This window comes from Perna viridis, chromosome 4, assembly GCF_037379345.1.
Source record: "Perna viridis isolate PV_CMFRI_1.1 ecotype Kerala chromosome 4, ASM3737934v1, whole genome shotgun sequence".
NCBI lineage: Eukaryota > Metazoa > Mollusca > Bivalvia > Mytilida > Mytilidae > Perna > Perna viridis.
The window spans coordinates 18,858,985-18,885,773 of NC_142448.1; the positions used below are offsets into that span (position 1 = coordinate 18,858,985).

At 32.0% G+C, this 26,789-nt stretch overlaps 2 protein-coding genes across 5 annotated transcripts; one reads left to right on the forward strand and one right to left on the reverse strand.

Annotated features, from left to right (window-relative positions):
• Positions 1–1,937: 1,937 nt before the first annotated feature.
• On the reverse strand, positions 1,938–12,755 carry LOC148619181 (uncharacterized). 2 transcript variants are annotated; one of them, XM_088578813.1, is made up of 6 exons: positions 12,668–12,755; positions 11,269–11,333; positions 10,406–10,505; positions 9,497–9,561; positions 3,057–3,125; positions 1,938–2,081 (listed from the first exon to the last, which is right to left on the reverse strand). In XM_088578813.1, exons 1-6 carry the CDS (start codon positions 12,687–12,689, stop codon positions 2,001–2,003), a joined length of 402 nt encoding a protein of 133 aa, XP_088434939.1. In that variant the 5' UTR covers positions 12,690–12,755; the 3' UTR covers positions 1,938–2,000. The 2 variants fall into 2 exon arrangements, with proteins under 2 accessions (XP_088434939.1, XP_088434941.1); XM_088578815.1 differs by having other exon boundaries at positions 12,680–12,747.
• On the forward strand, positions 5,894–26,025 carry LOC148619182 (histone-arginine methyltransferase METTL23-like). 3 transcript variants are annotated; one of them, XM_088578811.1, is made up of 6 exons: positions 5,894–8,510; positions 17,869–17,973; positions 19,644–19,881; positions 21,067–21,151; positions 22,970–23,226; positions 24,464–26,025. In XM_088578811.1, exons 1-5 carry the CDS (start codon positions 8,508–8,510, stop codon positions 23,127–23,129), a joined length of 591 nt encoding a protein of 196 aa, XP_088434937.1. In that variant the 5' UTR covers positions 5,894–8,507; the 3' UTR covers positions 23,130–23,226; positions 24,464–26,025. The 3 variants fall into 3 exon arrangements, with proteins under 3 accessions (XP_088434937.1, XP_088434936.1, XP_088434935.1); XM_088578810.1 differs by lacking the exon at positions 5,894–8,510 and adding an exon at positions 12,827–12,983 and having other exon boundaries at positions 24,344–26,025; XM_088578809.1 differs by lacking the exon at positions 5,894–8,510 and adding an exon at positions 12,827–12,983.
• The last annotated feature ends 764 nt before the right edge of the window (positions 26,026–26,789 follow it).

Below are 26,789 nucleotides of genomic sequence, written 5' to 3' on the forward strand. Positions count from 1 at the left end.
GGTTCCCTTTGAAAACTACTAGCCTAATGATAATTACCCAAGGACAATGCATATAGAAAAAGAGGACGATAGGACCTAGCGAAACGCACATATGACTTAATTTGAGGAAGACTGCATCATATAAGTGATGCATAAACAGGTAAATCGAGAAGGAGCATTTTTTTAAATAAATTACTCAGTCTTGAAACACAAAAATAAGCAGTTTCCTTAATAATCAACAATTTTTACGTTTGTGTTCCGTTTTCTTCTTGCAACCAATCATGTACATTTCATTGTGAATTCTGTTGATCATGTGGAATATTAGTACAATAAGAAGAGGCATTTTTCACTCGGTTATCAACTTATTTAAGTTTGGAACTTTTTGATAGATCATTTACTTAAAAGAAGTGTCATCCAGCTTCAATACCTGTATAATAATATAGAAACGGGCTAGGTTACAAATATGAGACATCCAGCTATAAAACTTGTTTCTGTGGATACATATAAAATGTAGACTTTCAGTTTGACAAGATTTTGATGTGAATGTAAGTGGTAGAAGATTTTTAAAAATTTGTAGTAGACAAAAAAAAATAGCACTTTTTTGTTGAGAAGACAAAGTTAAGGAAATCGTTATATCAGTCCCATATTTGGTCAATAATTCCTTAAAGATAAAAACTCCTTAAATCCATTAAAATACTCTGTTGTGGCAACAAGTAATACAATTTTATAACAATCAAAAATGTTTGTTTTGGCCCCTGAGTTCTTAATAGATGCAGTAATCACCCAAAAACTGACCTAAGCCTTCACTTAAAGAGGCATGGAACCTTTTGATGCAATGTTGTAGAGATCCATACTCACATACATGTATTTAATTGTTATTGCAAGTTCTTTTGGTCCCTTTTCTAAAACAGTACATATAATAACACCAAAACTGAAAAAAACTTCCTTTTGTTGTATGGAACCTTATGGTGCAAGTGCATGAATTTTTTTTAAGATTCATGCATTTGTTCAGAAAGAAGAAAACCACCTGTTTTGCCTCTTTCATCCCCTTATGCCCAAACAGTTCAGGTCTTTACACCAACATCAATCCTAGTCTAACCTTTGTGGTTTAGAACTTTGTAGAACAATATCATATCCATATGCTTATGCTTATGCCTTAGTCACATATTTAAATTTATAAAATATTTGTTTTTGATCCCCAATTCAGAAACAGTTGTTGTCATAACCTTTAAATCAATAACAACCTAGGTTTGTGGTTTGGAACCTTGTCATAACAGTAAATCTAGATCAACTAATGTTCAAGTGAAAGCATGAAAACCAAATGTCTACAGACATTGACAACAGCACTATACCATTATATGATTGCAATTGTTTTGCTATTGAACAAAAATGAAAAATGTTTTGTGGATTAGTCGGAAAGCAATTTATAATAAATAACTAATGTTGAACTAAACCTTGTCCATGCGGGTCCGGGTGTCAAAAGAATAGGCCCGCAGCTGCACTAAGCTTGTCGTAAGAGGCGACTAAATAGTGCTCAGAACGCTGGCCGGGGGCTAGGGCGCTCTGCCCACAGAGTAACTGGGTTGTGTGCCCCAGGTGGTGGAAGGGGGCACCCAAGGCATGTTACATGCTGGGATCGTCTGCCATTATATGGAAAACCTTAGCGCATAGGGGTAAGGGTGCAATGTGTTGGGATAGATGCCACACTCCTCGCATGTTAAAGAAACCTTCTGTGGTATTCTCCCGGAGTAGGAACCATAGGGCTCTGCCACAGGAGGCTAAATTGCCATACCCTACCCACCTCTCCCTATTTCCAGTGGCAAATATCTTAGCATTCTCTCCAATAGAAAGCTGTTACGAAAAGTGAAATGGACTGAAGGACTTACGGATGGAGAAACAAGGTGATTGCAATAAAGTTACCCCACTATAATGAGTGGGGATATAAAAAGTAAAATTAATTCCATCCTATAACGATTTATTTATATAATGTACTGAGTATCACAGATAAGTCACAATATATTTTATGATCTAGAACCTCCCATGCAAGGAGGGGATTTTCCTATCACTTGTCCTGAGTCTTCCCACTGTTTTGGAGTCTTGGCCTACAAAATTAAATAACTTTTTAAAAAACAAAGGTTTGATTTGATGCCCAAAAATATTGTCCTGCAAGATAATTAGCAAACTTAAAGTTTTATTATAATTGTCACACATCAAAAATAACACGGAAATTTTTTTATGAAATTTGTAAGGAAAGGATTTAACTTCCATACGGTACAGTAAACAACTCTAATTTCTTAGTTTCAGATCCACCTTCATCTCCTCATTACCAAGTTTACTGTCATATCAATATTTTTTATTTCTCTAACAGAATGTTGGTTTTGTAATATTTAAGTCCTGGTGTTGTTGTCTTATGATCCGTATTTGCTTTTAATAGAGAGGACAATGTCCTCATAATGGTAATAAATACAAATTTGACCAATGACCTTAAAAGCATGGAGAGCCCGATTAAAGTCTGACAGGAAGTTAACTAAAAATAAAATATTCATAGCTCACATCTTAAAAGTTTGTTAAATTATGATAAAAATAAATCTTAGTTGATGTAAAACTGTAAAAGGCATAAATATATCAAAATAATCAACTTCACCATATCATACAGGTTACATTTGCCTCATACTAAATAAACTACTTTACACTTAATAGAAACAAAAAGGAAGGATATAGGCCAAATATTGGAAGACCATGCCCCATACCCTAAATGTCCCTAGCATAACAATGATTGAGGCACATATTCATTATAAAAGCATTTTTGTTCAACTTAACAAAGGTCAGTTAAAGATAGTAGCCAGAGCAATGAAAAAGCATATGGACATTTTGTATATCAATTTTAACTACTACTAAATGTAGTAGTCTCTTGACAAAAATTGATCAATGTTCTGAATGCAATCAGTTAAAAACACACTCGAATTTTCCCTAACATACTATATGGCTAACATTTTCATTCCGGTTGTTGTCTCTCTGACATATTCACCATACCTATTCCGATTATATATAAACATGTTTTAACTAAATTAACTTACAATTATAGATAGTGCATGCACAGGTCCTTGTAGCTCGTTTGACAAGTTTTCATTGACCATTCGATGCCGCTGAAATACGAAATTCAACATAAACAATAAAATTTTGGAACAATATAACTAACAATCATAAAATAGGAATATCAATGAACTAGAGGCTGTAAAGAGCCTGAATCACTCACCTGACAAACTGTTCCAAGTCAGTAGGTAATGATACAATTTTCATCATTATCATTTAACTCGGAAAAACATTTATATACTGTTGAAACCCAAGGAAGTAAAAAATTGGCGGGAAAAAGGCAGCCATTTTAAAAAATGGTCATCTAGAACAAAACTTCGCTATCACTATTCAAATCAGGATACCATGTTTCCTATATAAACCAAATACACAACATGTTTCATTGAAATTTGTGCAAGTAACAAAATGGCCATCCAGAACAACTTTTTGTCATCACCATTCAACTCAAGACACCGGGTTTCCTGAATAAACCAAAGATCTCTGAAATCCCAGCAGTAAAAAAATTGGCGGGAAAATGGCGGCCCCCAAAAATCTTGTTGCTTTAAGGTAGATCATACTTTGTATTTCTAGTAGATAGAACTTTCAAGTTTTTTCTAAAAAAATGACCTTGAATGAATATACTACAGACTTTTAATGTAAAAACATAGGCCAGCTAGATCTCGAGACAACTGAGCCTTAATAAAGACCATTTTTTTACATTTTATATGGATTCTGTAGGGGATTTTCATTTGTTTGTGTAATATTTAAAGAATCATTTTAGATTTCTTATAAATTTACATGAAGAACAATTAACAGAAATTCTTTCATATTTAAAAAAAGAAAATTGGGGGTTATCGAATTCTTTTTCTTGTAATATTAAAAAAAAAAAATTATAACTCGCATTATTTTCCTACCAATTATCTCCCTTGGAAAAGGGCTTTAGACAGTTCATTTTATTATTATTATTATTATTATTATTATTATACAGTACTTATAAAACGTCTATCTAATACTAAAATTATTCTAAGCACTGTATATAACATAAAAATAAGTTTCAAATAAACACAATTTCCCCTTAAACAATAACAATCATATTAAAGAATGGATTACAAGATTAAAACAAAGAAAAGTGCATGTGAATCTAAAATATTTAAAGGAAAAAATCACATACATTTACAACTTGATGTATACAAGTAAAATTTGGAATTTATTAAAAAATATCTATAAAATTAATAAAATATGAAAGGCAGCAAACGCCATAAAATATTTAAGGGTTGATTTATACTGAAAATTATAGAACGGAGAAAAAACCGAGAATACATATATACATAAACAGTTCAAATAAAAACAAAAAGCACCTAAAAATATCACAGTACTATATACCCTAGTGATCATAGTTAAGCATTCTCTCCGTAGGCTACTCTAAAAAGATGTGTCTTTAGGAGTCTCGTAAAAACACTGACTGTCTCTGCGTTTCGAATGGCTATTGGGAGATTGTTCCATAAAGTTGCGGAAGCTTTGTCGAAACGGCATTCACCAATAGTTTTTGTTCTTACTCGTGGAGTGTTCCAGAAATTAAACGTGCGACTGTATTCTACACTCGCTGTAGTTTTGATATAATGTTTGCATTTATACCATAAAGTAGCACATTCCCATAGTCTAGGCAGGAGGTTACCAATGAGTTGACCAATGTCTTACACGCATCGTTCGTTATATATGATCAAATTCGTCCAATTTTCCGAATTTGAAGAAAACGTGATTTTGAAATTGCACAGATTTGTTTCTTCACATTTAGATTTTTATCGAAGAAGACACCCAAGTTTTTTACTACAGAAGCCTCATTAACAATATAGCCATCAAATCTAATACTGCAGTTCGTAAATTCCTTGGAGCATTGCTTTGTGGTGAAAATAATTAACTTCGTTTTATCTTGATTCAGTTGAGCATGTTTGATTTCATCCATGCACTAATGTCAAAAAGATAAGCTTCCATGCAAGTAGCTATATTGGTCCAGTTGTTCGAAGGTTTGATCACAAGGTACGCCTGTGTGTCGTCTGCGTAGCAATGATAATTCATGATATGGTGTTTGCATATCTGGCCGATTGGTTTGGAAAACATACAACATTTCTTTGGTTCCAACACAGATCCTTGTGGGACACAAAAAAAAAACAGAAATTTATCGACAGATTGCACATTCCCGATGTTAACACTTTAAGATATGTTGTGTAGATAAGACTGAAACCACTGTAACGCTTCTCCGGTTATTCCATAAGAATGTTGAAGTCGTGCCATTAGAATCATCAAAGGCAGCGGATAAGTGGAGCATAACAAGTACAGCACACGAGTTATTATCTAGAGCCATTGAGATGTCGTGGTGTACACGAAGCAACACAGTCTCGGCTGAATTCTAAATGTTCCTAAAGACGGATTGCCACCATTTTTTTAAGTATTTTAGAGACAAAAGGAAGATTCGACACTGGTCTATAGTTTTTAAGAATATCTGAGTCGAGTCCTGGCTTCTTTAATAACAGACGGATGATTGCCTTCATGAATGCAGATGGAACATAGCCCTAAATTAGAGATTTGTTTACGATTTTTGTAATGACGGGAAGCAAACTTTCCAAGCAGTCTTTCAATAAGAGAATTGGTAAAGGATCCATCACACACGACTTCAAGGGGGATTTCTGTATTATTTTACGGATTTCCTCTATCGACGAGCCCCGTGCAGGTCCGGGTGTTAAAAGAATAGGCCTGCAGCAGCGCTAAGCTTGATGTATAAGGTGACTAAATAGTGCTCAGAAACCTAGCCGGGGGCTAGGCGCTCTGCCCACAGAGCAACTGGGATGTGTGCCCCAGGTGGTGGAATGGGGTGCCCCTGGCGTGTTACATGCTGGGGTTGTCAGGCTATAATACGGAAAACCTGACCGCAAACCATAGTGGTGCACCGTGTTGGGAAAGATGCCATGTTCCTCGCACGTTAAAGAACCCTGCTGTGGTATTTGATAGGAGTAAGAACCTTTGAGCTCCGCCACAGTTGGCTAAATTGCCCGACCTTACCCATCCCCCCTTTTTCCAGTGGCAATCAAAATTTGTCGACCCTATTATCCTTGTGACCCATCTTTTTTTTTTCATTTCATGTTCATTTTATCATCCATTTCATGTTCATTGTCTAAATATAGCTGAAATATTGCTGCTCGGACGTTAAACCCCAACAAACAAAACAAAATCTATCGACGATAATCGAAATTGTGTAAAATTGGTGCAGCTGAATTCAATATCAGCATTTAGAACGTCTGTTATTTCTAGACTTGCTCGAGACACGTTAAAGTTATCGCGAATTGTTTCGATCTTACCGAGGAAATAATCCCCAAACCTGTCAGCAAGTTCTTCTGTGTGTGATAGAAGTACAACTTGTTTTTTGTTTCCCATAATGTCATTGCAGAGTTGATATAGTCTCTTTTGGTCGGTAACGATTTCAGTAAATTTAGAAGAATAGAATTCTTTCTTACTGGGGTAAAGTATTTTATTAACTCTAGTTTAAACATATTTATTAAGTAATTTGCACATTTTAACATCGAACCAAAACAGTAGAATGAAACCAATAATAGCAAATTAATCACAGGATTCAGAAACAAGACTAATAGTCTTATATCAATCCGTCTCCTGAAATCATGAATAATAATTATATCATATAGCATAGCTCAAGGAAATAGTGCTTATAATGTGCATTTGGTGAGTTTGGTGCAAAGTGAAGAGGTTGATATTTAATGCTCTATGAATTAACTCAGGTCATAAGGAATTGTTAAAATAATTCAAAAGAAGTAACTGTGTAATTTAAGTTGTTAATCTGAAGCATTTGCTCTGTATCAACAAGTTTTGAACCTTGATAAACATTTCAACCTTATACTCATCTGACACCTCATCTGCTCCAAACAGGAGAATATTTGAAGTCAGTTGATCAGGAAAATGAAGTGCTGAGATATGTTGTCTCCTAATTAAGCGATTGGTATAATGGACAAAAGAGTAAGAAGTGATTCACAGATTCTATTTCGCCACATTGACATAATGGGAATGGAATAATGTTTTTGTCGAACAGATCTTTATTTAGCTCGCTACATTGAAGACGAAGTCTGGCATGTAGGATTTGACCTTTGCATGATCCGCAATAGTAATATATTGGTTTTTTGACTACCTCATTTTCGAGATGAGGTTTGAAAATTTTTACTGATGGCAAGATCTTAGTATCATTTGGTAATGTGTTCCATAATCGAATAGTGGAAGGTAACTCTAACACAAGTTTCTTGGTATATTTCTTTATGCACTACCAGATTTGACTTTCTCATATCCCTTTCAGCTTATTTGTAATTTTACCATGCAAATTTTTATGTAAAAAATTCTTTTAAAATATTTTGAACATATTATTTTTACATCATTTAAACACTAGTAGTTAATTGAAAATATATGTCCATACGACTTTGCAAGATGACAGAAAAGAATGATCCATGTAATAGGTATTATCTACCTTAAATCAACTATGGATATCATATTTACCTTTAAAATAGCTTAAATGTTCATGATTTTATAAGTCTAGGCAAAAACTAGGAAAACTGCAACTTGACCCATATGTATTATTTTAGCAATGGTGGCCATGTTTTTTTTTTTATCAGATCACTTTGAAAGGAGGATTGTTTGTATCCCACATGCTATAGACAATTCCTGCAAAGTTTCAAAGAAATCTGTGAAGTAGTTTCAGAGAAGATATTTTTTTTAAAAAACAACAGGCAAAAACTGGTAAAAATTGTCAAAAATGACACTTTCAAGGGCCATAACTCCAACGAGTCAATAATTTGTTTCAAAATTTGCACCAAGAATAGATCATATTATACATAATATTTTTCCAATTTACATTAAACATCAATCTACTATCTTTTTAAATAATACGGAAAAACTGGGAAAATTGTCAAATGACACTTTTAAGGACCATAACTCCAACAAAAGTCAACAGATTTTTCTTAAATTTGGACAAAGAATAGATCTTATTCTGCTTAACATTTTTCCTTTTTACATTAAAATTGTCAAAAATGACACCATTAGGGGCAATAACTCCAATAAAAAATCAATATTTTTTACTGAAATTTGCACAAAGATAAATCTTATTAAGCTTTTCATTATTCCAATTTACAATAATCACCAATCTGCTATTTTTTCTAAATAACTGGCAAAAGTCGGAAAAATCGTCAAAAATGACCCTAACTAGCTGTTATACTTTTCTAATAAATAACCAAAAACTGCAAAAAAATATAAGTAAAACTAGCATAAAAAGGGTAATTACTCCAAAATCAGCCAATGAATTATCATGAAAATTTTCAGCAAAGATAGATCTCATCAAGCCAAAGAGCTACAATGTCTCAGATATCTTCTACCTGTTACAGTTTTAAAGATACAAGTCGAAAAATATGGTAAGACACCTATTATCTGTTTTTAGTTACAGTGGCCATATTTTTTGAAGGATCCAAAATCTTAACATAACTTTTGTGCAAGATGCCCTAAGGAACATCTGTGCAAAGTTTCATAAATTTCAGCTATGTAGTTTCAGAGGAGAAGATTTTTGAAAAACTGTTAATGGACAACAACGACAGACACTAAGTGATGGTAAAAGCTTACATGGCCCTTTGGGCTATGTGAGCTATAAAGAAAAGCAACCAAAACTTATTGACAAAAATCAATATGCAAAAACAATTATCAAATTTATGGGGAAATACTTGCTAAATGACAGTTAAAATTCAATTTTTCAAGTATGAATTATTTCCTCTTGCTAAAAATTGCTTGTGTGATTCTGCATATTTTATAAGTGTAGTAAAGAAATAACTGAACATTCAGCAATTGGGATTTTTTTTATACTTGCAAAATTTACTTGTAGATACAGTCCCTGAATCTATTTGACAGATCAACGACCGCTGACTGATTGATCACTGATGGATCGATAATCAATGACTGGTGACCAATCTGATCGCAATTTTGATATGTAAAATGATGGATGATCAGTTCATTTAAACTTACGAATTTTCATTGGAATGAATCCAATATACTACCATGCTAAATTTACCTTAAATTTAAGATATCAAATCTACATCTTGTTTTTTGTTAAAAATAATACAAATGTTAAATAAAAGGAATTAATAGATGTTTAAGTCTACTGAATTATGTAAATATGTGTAAAAATTGACAAACAAAACAAAAAATCTGTAAAATATATGGACTGCTCTGTAGTTATGTGAAGCGATCACTGGTTTAATGAATCGGTTTGACAGATCGGTGATCAATGACTTCTCATAATTTTAGTCGGGCGGACCAGTTTAGGGACTGCAACTATTGGAAATATTCAATCCATGATAACTACACAACACATAAAAAGAAAAGTTTTACAAGTTAATATTTTACATACCTTGATAAGAGTTTGTCCTTCAAAAACATCAGATACTACAACTACTTTAAAGTGGGTTTCTGATCCTTTAATAATGAATTAAGTGTTAAAAAAATAAATGTGTTTCTTTACAACTGTTTAGTCTTAATTTTCTTTCATTTGAAAGTTGGTGCTTCTTGCTTTACATCATGTATTTATATCATGTCTTTGAAAACAAAGATAAGCTTTTAACTGTAAGTATTTGTAAGGATCAGACAAAATGGGAAAAATCAGAAACATACATGTCAAAAACCCACCGAACTGACAATGCAATATCACCAAAGGACATTTTCTCTATTTGAAAAGACTATTATTTGATCTCAGCAGCACTGGTTTTGCTAAAAAGATTTCGGTAGGATCTTAGAAAAATGAGGTTTTTGACAGTCATATGCCCTTGAAATGTTCATTTTTAATGCATTTCAATGAAATTGTAACTCAAAGGTCTAGCATGATTTGGAAAATCTTGTTTGTTTTCCTTGATTCTGATGGTGCAAATAGTCAAATCACACTATCAAAATGATGAGTTTTTTTCATACCATGTTTCACCCACTGCCTGATTCTTACAGGGACTGTCACTTAAATGGTGAAGCAACTCATAACTACGGACAAAAATTTTATTATGAGACAAAAAAAAGCAATACTTGTAATATGTTAATTGTCAACTACATTTCATAGTTGCATTAGTAATGTTAATGTTCACTAAATAAAAATTAATTATTTTGTTGTGTGTTTATAATTCAGCTAAGCTTAAATTAGGTTTCAAATTTTATTTAAAAAAACATGAAGAGAATGGAAATATCTTCAATGTTCAAGCCAAACTTGTTACTTCTTCATATAAGTTTTAACTTGCTTTCAGGAAATCTATCCATGTTATATTCTAATGTAACTCACCTTTAGGTACATTATGCATATTACTTTCATTTATTACTTCTAAATGCCGAGGTTTGAATGCTGCTTTAAGCTTCTGTGTTATAGAACTTTCTACTGGTTTCTGAAAACAGAACCAAAAAATATTGCATATTGTGAAAGTACTTTAGTTCATGGATACCAGTTTTGGTGGATTAAGGAAGAAATATATGTTCATGGATTCTTGAATTCATGATTTGAGGTCTTCAGTATACAAATCAATGGAAGTTTATCTTTTTGTTAGGAACCAAACTTCATGGTTTGCCTACCCAAGAAAAATATGAAAATTGGTACCGCATGAACAATGGTACTTTCACAGTATCTGATATTTACTACAGTTGTATAAATGATGTGTTGTATTGGCTGTATACCAATACCCATATTTCCTCCTCAAAACTTGAGCTAGATGGTCAATAAAGTTGCCTACTCATTCCATAGTATATGGTCAATACTATGGTCTAGAATACATATATTTTATTGTATTAGAATTCAAAGTTATCAACCAACAACTTTCTAAAATTTGATAAATAATTTAAAAAAATAAGTGTAGCACTAAGGAGTACATGTTGTGACATGTAATATAGTTAGTTTCATAAACAGAAAGAAATAAAATGAAGGGAGCGTTTTTTTAGAATGGAAAGTTAATGCATGGTCAACAAATCTTTAAATATTAGTCAATCAATACAATTTATATAGTTTTTTCCATTTAGAGGATGATTACTGCATGGATTTAATTTATTCAAAAAAAGAAAAAATGTTGTTTTTTTTTCAATAAGTGTACCATACAATCATGCAATAAGTTAATTGACTTTGATGAATACTGTACTTGATAGTTACATGTACTATACCTGAATAGTTTCTGACATGGATGAAGATGATCTACCACTTACAAAAATTGGTATTCTCCTCAGAACTAAAAATATATATATAAATCATTATTTTATATATATATATATTATTTAATTATCCTTACATCAAAATTAAATAAAAGAAAATTATGAAGATTAGTTCAGCTGTACACTCTCTTTGAAGATCATCAAATCGAATTCTGCATACTGACAGTGATCTCCTGAAAAATCATCAACATACAGTTATGTGCAATGTCATTATTCAACCATTGATTAAAAAAACATTAGGAGTTACTTGAAAGCAAACTATGTATGTGTATTTAATAATTTAAATACACCAGAGGTAGAGTAAAAAACATATGATTAAAATTTAAAATATATAAACATGTAAAAAAATTGGAGTCAGCATTTGCTTAAAACTTTGTTGTACAAAGATGATTCCACAATGGAAATAGTGACAAGGCACACTGGACAGATTATACAAAGATTTATTCCTGATATTGATTCTATATCCCTTGGTGCCTCTTGTAGATAAAAAACTACATGTAAATAGTGTCAACAAGAAATATTTCAATATTGATCTTTTTTAAGCTCCTCCTATGTTGGAAAACAATGTTCCCAGGTTTCACTGGCTGACAAAGTACAATACAATAAGAAAGATCATTTGTAATAATAAAATTGTACGTGATTGTACAGAAAAAAAAACTTATTGTGTGTCTCTATACATGAATCTGTGCAATTAATCATAAATATTTTGTCATTGCCCCTGTGGGCCCATGATTGGTCAAATGAAATACTTTGAAACTTCATAACTCTTTCCTTGGGACTGTTTCAGGTAGCACTTGTCTCATATTATACGTATTTTAACATAAACATCATTAGTTATCTTTTGAATAACTCACTGATCTTAATTCATTTCTGTAAAGAAACTAATTTCCATAAGACGGATCTGAGATTCCAGGTAGAGGGAAAAACACAAAACTTATTGCAGAGCCAAGTCAAGTTTTGATTTTTTAAGGGTGAATTTTTAGGAAAAGTCAAGAAAAAAATATTTCAATGTTATTGAACTTTCTCTGTAAAATGAAATTTCAGGGAAAAACTAATAATAAAATAATCCAGAAACATTCATAATTTATGATTTAAATAATAAACGTTATGTTTCAATTTAAATGATTCAAACATATTCTACCCCTCTGAATCATTGTCTCTAATATAAATTATAATATTAATAGTTTTAACATCTTGTATACTTCACATTTATCTGTATATCATTAACGATTAAGAAAAAATGTCATGAAAACAGGTAAGGATACCAGAGTCAACTGTGCAATGTAAAAAAAAATAATGGCCAAGTTCGTTTTCACGCCTTTATAATAACTCGATTTTAATATGTAAATACTTAAGATTAAACCTTTCAGCATTTCATCGCAGTTGTAAGTCTTCACTGCAAAGGTAATTTTAGTAGAAATTCTACCGGAGAATGCGAAAAAGACGTGTCTTGATTAGTTCGCGTGAAATATTCAACCAATTAAAAACACCAATACAGAATTACGTTTGGTGCTCGAGCAAACATGGCTGCTTCACTGTGTCTTTCTTACAGTCATGTAATTTCGTAAGAACTATGGTAGAAAATGGCGTCTACTACGAAAAAGAGAACAAATAAGACATTTAAATTTTCTTCTTCCGCTGATGAATTGTCCGTTCGTATTCCAGAGGTATAAAGAAACATATTTTTTCTAACGTAAACAGTTTAAACAAGTTCATTTTGTCCTTGTTAAAGAAAAGATGCTTTAAATACAATGACTTATTCCTACGTTTGACTCAAGTAAGATATCATCTGTATAGGAGAGTTCCCCAATCTCATTAGTAATGTCATACTCACTAATTTGCATATCATTAAGTGTCAAATTGTTTGGGAAATAAACAACTAAATAAACAATTAACAATTTGTTGATTAGAATACCAATTTTCAAAACTTTATAGCTTTATTATTTTATATACGATTTTGGTTCTGTAAAATGTTTCATTTACATAAAAGAATTCAAATTTTACATGTGAATATATAATTGTTTTACTTCAAGAATAAATTTGAAATGATATTTATATGTAAACCTCTATTTTCATATAAAATTATAATTAAAATTTTAAGCTCATATAGTCTAATTGCTGAATATTGATTTAAAAATTCCATGGATAAAAAGAGCTTGATTGGCAGTTTAGGGAACCAAAAGAATATTTTAATTATCTTAAAAAAACGAAAAAAGTTATGATGATTTAAAGTTGATGCCCCATGCCACTCAATAGGTTTTTTGTCAACCAAAACCAAATCACAGGTAAGTGATGACATCACGAAGAACTCTCCTATTTTGCTATCTGCTAAAAACTCAAAAACAAAGAGTAGGTAGTACCCATATTGAAGGACAATGAAGTATTATTTCTAATTTCAGAACTTATTTTTCAAGTTTTTAATTATTTTTTTTGTGAATTGGTTATGATAAACATAACCCTGTGTCTGATACTCTCCCACCAGGGTAGACTTGTGCAGGTCCGGGTGTCAAAAGAATAGGCCTGCAGCAGCGCTAAGCTTGTAGTAAAAGGCAATTAAATAGTGCGCAGAACTTTAACCGGGGACTAGGGTGCTTTGCACACAGAGCAACTGGGTTGTGTGCCCCAGGTGGTGGAATGAGGTACCCCTGGTGTGTTACATGCTGGGGTTGACAGGCTATAATACGGAAAACCTGACCGCAAACCATAGTGGTGCACCATGTTGGGAAAGATGTCATGTTCCTCGCACGTTAAAGAGCCCTACTGTGGTATTTGATAGGAGTAGGAACCTTTGTGCTCCGCCACAGGAGGCTAAATTGCCTGACCCTACCCATCCCTCCCTTTTTCTACTGGCAATCAAAATTTTTCGACCCCATTATCCTTGTGTCCCATACCTTTTTTCATTTCATCATCATTTGATGTTCATTTTATCATCCATTTCATGTTCATTGTCTGAATATAGCTGAAATATTGCAAGGACGTTAAACCCCAACAATCAATCAATCAACCAACCAGGGTAATGATTCTAACCAATTACTCACAATGACCCATGGACAGGAGTGATTCAAACAAAGAGTTCATATTTTCATCTTGAAAGCAACAGAAATCAATTAATTGTCCACCTTCAATTTACAAATTTACAAATAAATTTATCATCATGAAGTTCAAGATCAGAATTTGAACATGTTTATATTAAATTGTAAGTTTAAGCATGGAAAGAAATGATTTCAGCTGGAAGATATAAAATATTTTGATACATATTAGTTTTAATTATATTTTATATTACTCTGTGTTTCATAGTTGACAAACAGTCATTATGGGTAATAGAATGGATTTATAACCCTGATGGGAGAGTTTCAGACACAGGGTTATGTTATCTTAACTAATTGAAATATTTCCAAGATAGGGAGATTTTTTAATCGTCACAGGGGAACTATGTTATAACAGTAACACATTCCACTGTCAATGAAAAATTCAGCTAATTGAAAGGTGTTAAAAATATACTATTACATGATAATGTGTAGTTATCAGATATAAAATTTACAGTCCCTGCCATGGATCTGCCTGACCTGCCGCCTTTTAGATAATATTTCATTCTTTTTTGTTTGAAATGAAATTTGTGTTTTTTATTTCTCAGTTCGTATTCTTTAATTTTTTTGAAATAGTTGACACATTTCATTTAAAAATTCTCACAATAAGTATAATTTACTTTTGATTCAGAGATAAACACAGGAAATGTGAAAAAAAGATATTTTTAATCAAAAGCATAGTGTGCTACAGAGCCCAACTACAAACTTTTGATCATTTTCCTTCTTGAACTTTTGAAATGGAACATGATGCAGAAAAAATGAAAGTAATAAATCTTTTATTTACATTATTATGTGGGGACAACCCCAGTGTTAGAAACTGAATTTTTAGTCCACATAGACCCATCATAATTTTACATGGACAGCACTGTACATTTTAAAGCAACTTGAGCCAATGTCATCATAGACCTGCTTGATTTTACATAGATTCGGTTCATAGGTCAACTGCTAATTTCTTTTGCTGCAATCCAAAACAAAGTATTTATTATTGAGCACTTGTCAGGGGAGTTTTTTGTTTTTCTTACTGAGGATTACATGTTCTTGAGGATCTGGTCCCAGCACCACAAAACTCAAAAAACTACATTAGAAAATTCTTAACTGTTTGTGACATATCAATTTCTTATTTTCGGGGTTTGATGCATCGCATCTACCCCAAAGAACTTGAGGTAAAGGATACTACTGACACTGTGAAGTCAGCCTCATATCTTGACCTACACTTAGAAATCTATAGTAAGGAAAACTATTGACCAAACTTTACAACAAACGTGATGATTTTTAATTCAGAATTGTCAATTTTCCCTTCGTCTGTGGCATCATCCCTTCAGCACCTGCGTATGGAGTGTTCATATCACAACTCATATGTTATGCCAGAGCTTGCCAAAACTATGCAGACTTTTTGTATTGCGCTAGAACTCTAACAAATAGGCTTCTGGAACAGGGTTATGTTGCTAAAAGATTGAAGTCGTCACTACAGAAGTTTTATGGTCGTCATCATGAACTTGTGGATCGTTATGGTGTATTCATCTGCACCATGAAAACTGATTTATTCAACTCATAGTTTTCCTTTCCTCGTTTGTCTACCCCAGACTTGACTTTTTATGAGCAACTTGGCAGGTGTTTCTAGAAAAGCAGAGGACACTTACCCTACCAGTGCACCTGGTCCATGCTCCCAGTTTTAGTGGAGTCTGAGTTGCTTATTTGCTTTTGTTACTTTGTATGTATGATTTTAGTTGCTTTATGTTCTTTGTTGTGTATGTCTGTTTTCCATGTCTGGTCTTTGTCCCTGGATTACATTCTTTTGATTACCGCTATAACCTTGGTTCCCTTTGATTACTCTTTCAATTACTTTGAAGTTACCACTGATGTTTAGAATATTCGCAGACTTCAATATTTTTTAACTTTGTGGCACCTGGGCCTGAAAAAATTGTCATTGCCAAAAGTTGTGCCCATTTGTTCATACATTAATTAAGTATATTTACTTTAAGTTTGATAGGGTGACTTGTTTCGGAAGTAATTTATTTATTTGATTAATATGTATATTCACTGAAAATGTAAGATAAGTGGCAAATACACTTCTGAAGTACAATTCTAGTGTGTGATGTTGAAGAAATATACTGGTAGTTACAAACAAAATGTGTACCAAATGTTATCTAAACAACCACCGGCAAAATATCCATACCTTTCTGTAAGTGTATTATGTTAATCCTATCCTTATTGTACTGAGAGGAAAAAATAGTTCGTTGATTTGCATGTAATGATCTTGTTATTAAAATACTTAAACTTGAAAAAGGCTATGTGTAGTCTTAGCACCATGAATTGTATGGTGCACAAAGAAGTTGGTTCAGTAAGGGCAAAATTTGGCCTATAAAACTAAGTCTACATTAAGAAAATGTTATGTTGTTTCTCCATCTCTTTAATGTGTTTTATAGTTAATATGATTGGTTTATGGTAATAATTTGAACAAATACAGTCATGTGTACCCTTCAAACTTGGCTGAGATCGGGAAAATCTGTGGAAAAGCCTGGAAAACACAAAATATTGTGCAGTTTTTCACTCTTTTTAACAATGGCCACATTGGTGTTGACTCTCGTGCTTCATATATTTTGTGTATAATTGCCAGTTACAACGCGTGTAAAAATATCTTGAGTCAACAGATGTGTGGCCACTTTTGTTTCACACAAATACCATCTTAAAAATTGCAGAAATATTAAAAGTTAAAGGTTTTTGTAAAAGTTACATAAATGCACACTGTTATTTCTGGACTAAAGTCATAAATCTTGTGAAAAAAATCATATATTCAGTGTTCGCGACCATTTTACTATACTACTACTACTACCTAGAAATCAGCTTTAATCAAATTTTCAAAAATGCCCAAATTATGAGGCCAAAAGGGTCCTTACCAAACTTTCTCCTTTGCTTATAAAATGAGTTTACATGTAAGTTAACTAATTTTTATAGTAAAAAGAGAAAAGTTATCGAAACAAAACCTGAAAATACTTGAGAACAAATATTTGGTACTTTGTTAAATGATCATAAAAATATAAAAACTAAATTGAATTACTGGTCCAGTACTGAATAATCATTCAAAATTACAAGACAAAATACATTTCTTACAACTTCAATTTTTACTTTTAGAAGGGCATGCAATTATCTCTGGCCTCAACCCAACACACAATGTATACAACATATACATTAATGTGCATCATGTAAAAAAATGAATGAGAAGAATTCAGGTTCAGAAGAAGTTCAAAGTAACATTGTCCTTCAATGTCTTTACATATTTTAATAGTACATGTGCATGTGTGTTCATGAGGTGTTTACCAATGGGATGTTTTCATGTTTTACAAAAAGGCATCTCGGATGCAGCAAGTTAAATATTTAATTTTAATTACTGGTAGGTTATGAATTGTTTATATATGTTAATGTTTTACATTGCACGTCATATTACATTACATTTATACTTCTTCAGGTTCTTGATGGTAATTATGGCATGTATGTGTGGCCATGTGCACCTGTTCTGGCACAATATGTATGGTATCAGAGGTCATTTGTGAAAGGCAAAACTCTGCTGGAGGTAACTTAGTTCTTTAACATTGATTTTTTTTAATTTCTGAAGGAGGTATGTTTTACATACCAAGTCATTGTCTTGGAGTTAAAATATTATACCCCAACTTGGGGAGAAATATAGTAATAGGGCTTTCCTTCCTCCCTTCCATACTTCAATTTATTGATACTTTCACAAATTTTGTATTACATATTACCATTGTGCTACTCCTATTTTAGACTTTAAAAGGAAAACTATATGGAGGTAAAAAGGTGCATGTTTTTAAATGAGGCAGTAGGGGTATCAATTTAGTGAGCATTGCTCACAGTATTTTTAGGTGCATGTGTGTTACCTTCTTAAGTTAAGAAATGAAAGCACTACTTGACAATTATTAAGCAGTTTTGTGTCAGAGTTTTTAACTTTAAGTATGTGTACTTATGATAATGAATATTGATAATCTTATGTTTTTAACTATTGCATTTACTTGTAGTCATAATAAGATAAGATATTACTTAGTGAATTACATTAAATACTTCGTTTATAGCAAATTATAGAATTTGAATCAACATGATATATGTTAAATAATATTAGGGATCTTGCAGGGGATATGGGCTCATATTCCCAGAGACCTAGGTGAAAATATGTAGAGTGATTAAAGGGAATATGAGACCATATCCCTATTGAATATCCTGAATAAGATATGTATTCTACTGGAGTGCCTCCAAATGTTAAGTAATGTTTTTGTATTTTCCAGTTTGGCTCACATCATCAATGTCTGTTACACATGTTTGTGAGGTTATACATCTGGATACATTATGTACATGTAATAAACATTAATTGAGTATTACCTGGATACATTATGTACTGGTAATAAACTTTATTTTTCTTGAATTTTTCACACATTTTTATTTGAAAAGAAGTTGATGTCTTACATAATTATGATCACATTCTTATTTTTAACTCCACTTTTATGGAAGAAAAATTTCCTGATTGGCTTCCATATCCTTGGGTCTACCACACAGGTCTCATGTCCCCTTTCATGCTGACCAATTAAGTTGCAGGATTACCTTGCATATATAAATAAATGTTTTTGAGGAGTTGACAAAATATATAAATTATTGAATGCTTTTTTAATAATAAAACTTAATATATTAAGCCAAATATAATTAATTGGTAGATTCTCATCCTCTCCTAAAAAATTGGGGCTTGAATTTCAAAATCAGGATTTTTTTGGTCAGTTTCTAGTATTGAGATACTATAACACATAAATCTTTCAATTTTTGGCGACTTAATTGATGTTTCTTCTTTGAAACTGATGTGGCATAAGATTTAGAACATATATATACTAAAGACTTCAAATAGCAAATATCTAGTAAGAAATAAAAAATAAAAACACCCCATATTTTTTGTAAAAGTTGGATGAGAATCTACCATTAAGTTAACTTGTCTTACTTTCATTGTGATGACTTCTGCATAATGTATTAATTGTTTTGTTGTGTTTGCTGTAGAAAAAAATGTATAAAAAATTGTACTCTTAATCATTTCCTCTATGGGGACTGAATTCGGAAAAAAATATGTACATTTGAAAAATTCCATAAAATATTTGTTGTTATAAGTAAATTAAGGAGGATATATAATCTTAGAAATTATAAATCTGTTTATGTGTATTCAGTAACAAATCAGCTGCACTTTTTTTACAGATAGGTGCTGGTACTGCACTTCCTGGTATTGTTGCTGCAAAATGTGGAGGGAATGTGATTTTAAGTGACAGTTCTGAGTTTCCACAGTGTCTTGAAAATTGTATACAATCATGTGATGCCAACAACCTACCTAACATTACAGTGATGGGGTTAAAGTGGGGACAGTTTACTACTAATTTGTTGAACCTACAACCAGTGGATGTCATTCTTGGCTCTGACTGCTTTTTTGATACAGAAGGCAAGTTATTTTTCAGTTGCTTCTAATTGATCATAGGCAAAAACAAATATGCTTTTTTTTCTGTACTATTTAAAGTGGCTATTTACTAAAATTAAAACTGGAACCCTGTTAAAAGTTATAGTTTTATTCATTTAGCTTTTATTTGACCTTTTGTTACTTTGGTTTATATGTCACTACATGAATTTGATTTCATATTTGAATGCAGTTAGTAAAATGATGTAAAATCTTACCTATCTTTATGTAAAATCTTGCATATCTTCAAACTGCCATTGCAGTTTATAATTAAAGGGAATAAGTTATTTATCCACTGGATGTGTATTGTTTAAAAAATAATTCACTGAGATTTCATTTTATCATTGTTTTACCATGGGCTGGCCATTTATGAGACTAAATGTTTTACCCAAAGCAATAGAGCAGTTTTCTGTCTATGTTGATCACCATTTTATCATGGCTGTGGTGTAAATAATTTTTCCTAAAAATCATCTCTGAAATCATGGTCTGGATTTTAATCAGATTTCGTCACATGCATCCCTGGAGTAAGTTTTTATAAAAAAAAAATGTGTTAATTACGTCATTTTAGCCTAAAGCTTTTTTTTTTTGAATGAACAATATTAAAAAATCCTTGTTGAAGTCTCAGATTGGTTGAAGATGTATGGCAAATTCTTATGAGATTTATTGTTCTTGAAGGCACAAAAAATGATGATTTTTTTCCCCACTTCTAGAAACAGGTAGTAATACAGTTTCAGTTTATGAAATGATCCTTATGACAAGGTTTAGATAGATTGTTTATTTAATTCTATATTAAATCCATCATATTGGTATGTTTCAGAAAAGTCTAATGCTGATATTTTTTTCTTCCAATTTTTTTTTATTTTTTCTTAAAATCTGTTTGTTTTTGTTGTTTTTTTTTTTGTTGAATCATATGAAAGCATCTGTATAAGTAAGGACAGTTGAGGTATTATCTTTTCACTAAAACTTTGGGTTTCTGATTATTAAGACTCTCTATGGCCTCTAGTTTTCATAAAAAGTAAATACATTGTAGATTTGAAGAGTGATTTTTAAAATGAAAAAAAAATACAATATACAAGCAAGATTATAGCTTAGACAAAAATGTTCTGATGCAGATATGAAAGAGTATGTACAAGTTTGAGATCTACAGATTTGTTCATTATTTTTTTCCTTCAGATTTTGAAGACATCATTGCAACAATTGCTTTCATTATGGAAAAGAACAAAAAGACTGAATTTTGGTGTACATATCAAGAAAGGAGGTACTTACCCTGGTATTCTAAAATATTAACACCAGTGGCAGATGTAGGGGGTTTCAGGGATTGGAAAGCCTTCCTCCTTCAGTTGAAAATTTTTTAACTTTTTAGCAAAGTTTTGGACACAAGATTGCTAGGTGTAGCCAAATGTTCCCCACCACCTACCCCCCAAAGTGCTAAAGCCCAATAACTCCTGTAAAATTCAAAATTTGTCAAAAGAAAATTGCTGGCAATATGATCAATTATAAATGGTGACTAACAATCCTACAAAATTTGAACAAAATCTGTTAAGAAGTTTCAGAGGAGTTGCTTCCACAATGAGTACCTGTAGTAAACCATGTAAAAAAATCAACAAAGTCCTGTAACTCCCGAAAATTTGCCAAATCAATTATGCGGTGCAATATGATCAACTACATATGGTTAATAATGATCATACAAAATTTGAACAAAATCCAGTCAGCGGTTTCAGAGGAGTTGTATCCACAAATGTTCCTATAGTAAACCATGTAAAAAATTTTGTTTTTGTTGCAAAAACATTTGTCTCCCCCATCCCACAAACTGTTCTGAGCAGAAATGAAAGCTATGCAGGAGAAAGAGTAATCAAGGGAACCAAGGTTGTAGTGGTAAAGAAATGGATTTCCAGTTTCAGATTATTTTCAGTATGAATTTCTATCGGTAAGTTATATCATAATATTGTTCTTGGATATTGCAAAAGCCTCTTAACAATTATTATATAATACCTGAATGATTTTTTTTAATGGAGTTGCATTGACAAGGTAATTTATAAGGACTTGTAGCAAATTTCTAAATTCAAAGTGGCATAACTCGTACAAAATTAGAGGATTCAAACTTCCTGGTAAAATGCTCAACTACATAAGATGTTCTTGCTACATACCACGTTTCGTAAAATTTGGTTCCATAGTTTCAGACGTGTTGTGCTGACGAGGTAATTTATGAAGATTTTTGACAAATTCCTTAGTTTAAAGGGCATCACTCATACAAAAATTAGGGAATCAAAATTTCCTGGTGATATGCACAACTGCAAATGATGTTCTTGCTACATACCAAGTTTCATAAAATTCGGGACAGTAGTTTTAGAGGAGTTGCACTAACAAACTTTGTGACAGACAGACAGATGGACAAATCAAAAAACAAAGTCTCCCCACCAAAGTGGTTGGGGAAGACATATGTAACAAACTCCCATAACTCCCCTTAAATTTGCTGCATCTAAATGGAGGTGCAATATGATCAACTACCTATAGTGAATAACAACCCTACAAAGTCTGAACAAAATCTGTCAGCGGTCTCCAAGGAGTAGCACATACGAAGTGTTCCTATATTGAACCATGTAAAAAATCAAAGTCCCATTACTCCCGTCAAATTTGCCAAAACAAAATGGCAGTTCAATATGATCAACAACATACATTGACTAAAAACTCTACATTGTGAGAATGAAATCCGTTCAGTGGTTCCTGAGGACTTGTATCCACAAGGTTCGGACAGATGCACTCTCTCACACACATCAATATTTCTAAGTTCCTTTCCATGTTGAGGCGGTGGACAAAAATGAGCAAATATTAATCTTGAACCCCCTCCTTTTCAAAATTCCTGAAGCTACTGCTATACAAATGTTCTGTTTTTCTGTTAATTTTTTTTGTCTGTCAAACAATACTTTGTTGCTACTGGATTATTTCCTTCTGTGTTTGTCTACAGCTCCTCTAAAATACTGTAATACACGTTAGTTGTAGTTATAATTTATCATAATTCCTTGTATCTTTTAACAAACTAAATAATGAGCTAAACTTGTGCTTCTTCTCCTTACAGTTCTGCAAGGAGTATTGAATATCTGCTTTTGAAATGGGGAATTAACAGCATAGAAATACCTCTGAATGATTTTGAGGCTGATACATCTACTCTAGCTGATTCTAACCTTCCAGGGAGCCACACAATCCATATGTATATAATGAAGAAGAAGAAGAAATGATAATATCATATGAATATTTATTTTGGATTTATCTAGATAAAATCAAAGAGAAGCAGGTCTATTACTTCAGATAGGTGAAAACAAGTACACCTGTATGGTAAGTAAAATACTATGCAAATCATTTATCTATTGCACTCATGTGCACTATTAATGAAAGGAAATGTTTTGTTTCAATTTCCCCACAATGTACATTGTTGTATATAATATCATTTGAAGTAGATGTTTTTCCTACATCTTTGTAATATCATTTGAAATAACGTACGGTAGTATAAAGAAGTGAAATATTTTCTACCACAGCCGTGATAGACAGGTGATCAACATTTCATGCAACACATAGACTGCATCTGTTAAAAAATATGAAGAAATTAGTCCTTTTAGAATCAAAATAAATTACAGAAACTCCATTTTATTATTGTTTTACTACAGGCTGGCCTTTAATGTTATTATTTAACCCCTAGCTTTCACTCAGGGGAAAATAATGCAACATATATGGCCACCTTATGGTAAAACAATAATACAATGGAGTTTCTGTGATTTATTTCTAATATTGACCATTGGTCAGAAAGATACCTGTATTGTCTGTCCTGAATTGTGATGCCAAATTTTTCTTATTACAAATGTATTTACGTATTCTATCTCCATTTCTGTTTCCTGTTTCAATTGTGCTTTAAAGCTGAAAGTCATGCAAAGAAAAGAGTGGTTAGAGTATACAAAATGTGAATGTCCTTACACAATTTTAATCAAGATTAAGAGGATTTTTGGCTTCTTAAATAATGACTAAAATAGTCTCCTGTTCTATGCAAGGCAATTCTGGCCAATATTGTATGATGATACACATCTTGATATTAGTTTCACTTTAAAGTATTATGACTTGTATTGTATAGTGAATTCTCTCATGATATTCAGCTCTATCAAAATGTCAGAAGAAATCACACTAGTGTGTTCAAAATTTAATGGCAAAACAGATTCATCACATTTGTTTGCTTTTTCACTTTATCTTATTACCCACTCTGCTGCATTTACAGATTTGTATGTTCAGGTATTTCTTTTCTGAAAAATTTACATATTACTTTACATGTAGTATTAAAATCGAATACATGTATTCTGAAAAGTAAACTGAATCAAGAATATTATCTACTATAATAAGGAAATTATATAGCGTACCAAATTATTTCATTCTTTTAGTATTTACTTTGATTACACATGTGTTACAGAGTCAAGATCTGCTGTCTTAACTGATGGTCCTATAAAACAATGTACTACAAGTTACATGTATGTTAAAGTAGATTGTGATTACAGATGTTGATGTATCATCAGTAAACATATATTTCCAGAAAAATAATCAAAGAAGGGATCAATAACAGTAATGTTATTATGTATGTCAACTCATGGAAGGCTCCTTGAAGTGGTCCATATAAAATAATATTTCACCAAGACACACTGATCTGCCAAATGATGGGTAAAAGACAAAGACAGATATTAGCGTTTAATGTTGTTGAAAGTCGTGTTTTGACAGGAAATGTTGACTGTATTTGTTATGGACTTAATACACTATTTTATATTTCAAATTACATAGTTAGATGTTTTAGTCATATTTAAGGTCGAATTATGTAATGCTGTTGTCATCGTTGTTATAGTTATCCTCAGCCATGGTGTTGATATTTTTTCTTGTTTCAGTCAAAACTTTAGTTGTAGTGAACCAAATGTCATGAAATTTTGATGTAGTGTTACTTTCTCCTTGAGGAAGCTTGCTAATTAAAATGGGGTCAATGGCCTCTTCTGTCAAAAAGGGATAAAAAGGAGTAAAATTGGTGTTTATGTAAAATTTCTGTTATGTATTCCTTACAATTTATATCATACCAGGATTTAGTATAGGAAGCATCTGTTTAGATTAGCATTTTATTCTACATTATCAATCTACATGGTGTATAACAAGAAATCTCTGATACAGCAGTAGGTATCTTTTAAACAATATAACAATAGAATGTCACTGGAAATGTTAATCATCACTTCATGGGTGTATAGAGTTTTATCAGTAAACTGTTGGTTATCAATTTCCTAATTGTCATATATAACAAAATTGATATAGAAGACTTCTCATTAAAAATCCTTTTTTAATTTGTTTTGTAATACATGTAAATTCTGTAAAAAAACAGATTTTAAATAGCATTTAACATTGTCAGTCTATGGGGTCAAAAGTTGGGCTTCATGTTATGAAATTAAATTTCATTTCTGGTCTGATTTCTTCAATCAGATTTCAGATATCTCTTTTAAAGTTTTTTTAGTTACAGTATAAGGGGATCACTACCATAAAAAAAATCGTTTTAATTTCTGGTCCAGAACTTCATACTTTCATTTAATTTTGAAATATTGTTCAATATTGTATCCAAACAAGTTGTTGTGTCAGTAATGAACTGTGAGTTCTTATGTTTAGTGTGTCAAAAACTGATATCGTGTCCACACTTTCCTCAAGTGAACATAGTTCAATTGGCTGCAGTCATATCATGCTGCACTCAAAGCTTTTTATTGTTGCTTGCATATTCAAGATGGATATTAAATATGCAAAATTTGGTTTTAAGAACCTGGATTCTAAAGTTTTAAAACCATATTATCCTTATACCTAGTATGTGTTATATTCTTAAAATGCATCATTGTAAGCATTTAGTCGGAATATGTTTGTTTGTCACTGTATTATTGGTGTAAATATTAAATAAGAAAAAGGCTTTTGGAAAGAGACTACCTGTATAGAAGAGTGTGGAGTGTGTTATACGCCAACTGGATGAAAAGTTTTATGAGTGATAAACATGACCAAGAGTATATTCTGTGTATTGAAAGGGAAGAAAAAGTGGGCACTTACTGGTATTCTTTTTCATAATAAAAGTATTCAGTACATAAAGCATTATCCCTGACATATTGATGAAGAGTGTTGTATTTAAAAATCAGTCTTTATGGATATATAGATCAGACAAGAGGTGCCCTGTGCATGCCAAAAACCCACCAACTTCATTTTTATTTCATATTTAGAAACAGACCACATAAAAAGTCCTAGTTTTTCCTTTGATTGTTGTGCTTTTGACATAAAAAAAATCGTACATTGTACATAGTTCAAGTAGTACAAGAAATGGGCACTTCAGTTATTGTTCATGATTTGGTAGATTGGTGAGATTTAAGTACAAATCTCCAAAATACAGATCTGTAAGCAGAAAGGATTGTACAAGGTAGTTTTGTAAGAGTGTGATATATGTAGATAAAAAGGCATCTTTTGTTCTCTAGGATGAATTAATGGACCATTGGCAGTGTCTAAATTTGATATGGATTAGTACTTAGATAGAATCTATATGATGTTAGAGCATTGCAGATATTAAGGAGTATTTAAAATCATTACTTTTTAAGTAAAGATATTGTCAGTTATATTGTAGCTGTGATAACATATAAAAATAAAGAATGTAGTCACATGAACTTGTTTCAGTAAAAGATTTAAAACTAGAAAAACTGTAAGCAATGCTCACTAACTTGATATCCTCCACTCCCCATTTAATAGCATATGTCTTTCGACCTCCACATTGATTGGGATCTAAATCCAATATAGGAGGTGTACAATGGGAACATGTGATAAAGATTAAGTGAAATTTCATTCAATTCCATTCTGTGGGATAGGAA

Coding starts and splice junctions, on each gene's coding strand:
- LOC148619181 (XM_088578813.1), bottom strand. CDS start 12,689: ATGCTGAAAGGTTTAATCTTAA. Junction 10,506..11,268: donor CCATGTCAGAAACTATTCAG/GTATAGTACATG, acceptor TTCTGTTTTCAG/AAACCAGTAGAAAGTTCTAT. Junction 2,082..3,056: donor TGCATGCACTATCTATAATT/GTAAGTTAATTT, acceptor TTAATTTTGTAG/GCCAAGACTCCAAAACAGTG.
- LOC148619182 (XM_088578810.1), top strand. CDS start 12,900: ATGGCGTCTACTACGAAAAAGAGAACAAATAAGACATTTAAATTTTCT. Junction 19,882..21,066: donor CTGCTTTTTTGATACAGAAG/GCAAGTTATTTT, acceptor TTTTTCCTTCAG/ATTTTGAAGACATCATTGCA. Junction 21,152..22,969: donor TGTACATATCAAGAAAGGAG/GTACTTACCCTG, acceptor TTCTCCTTACAG/TTCTGCAAGGAGTATTGAAT.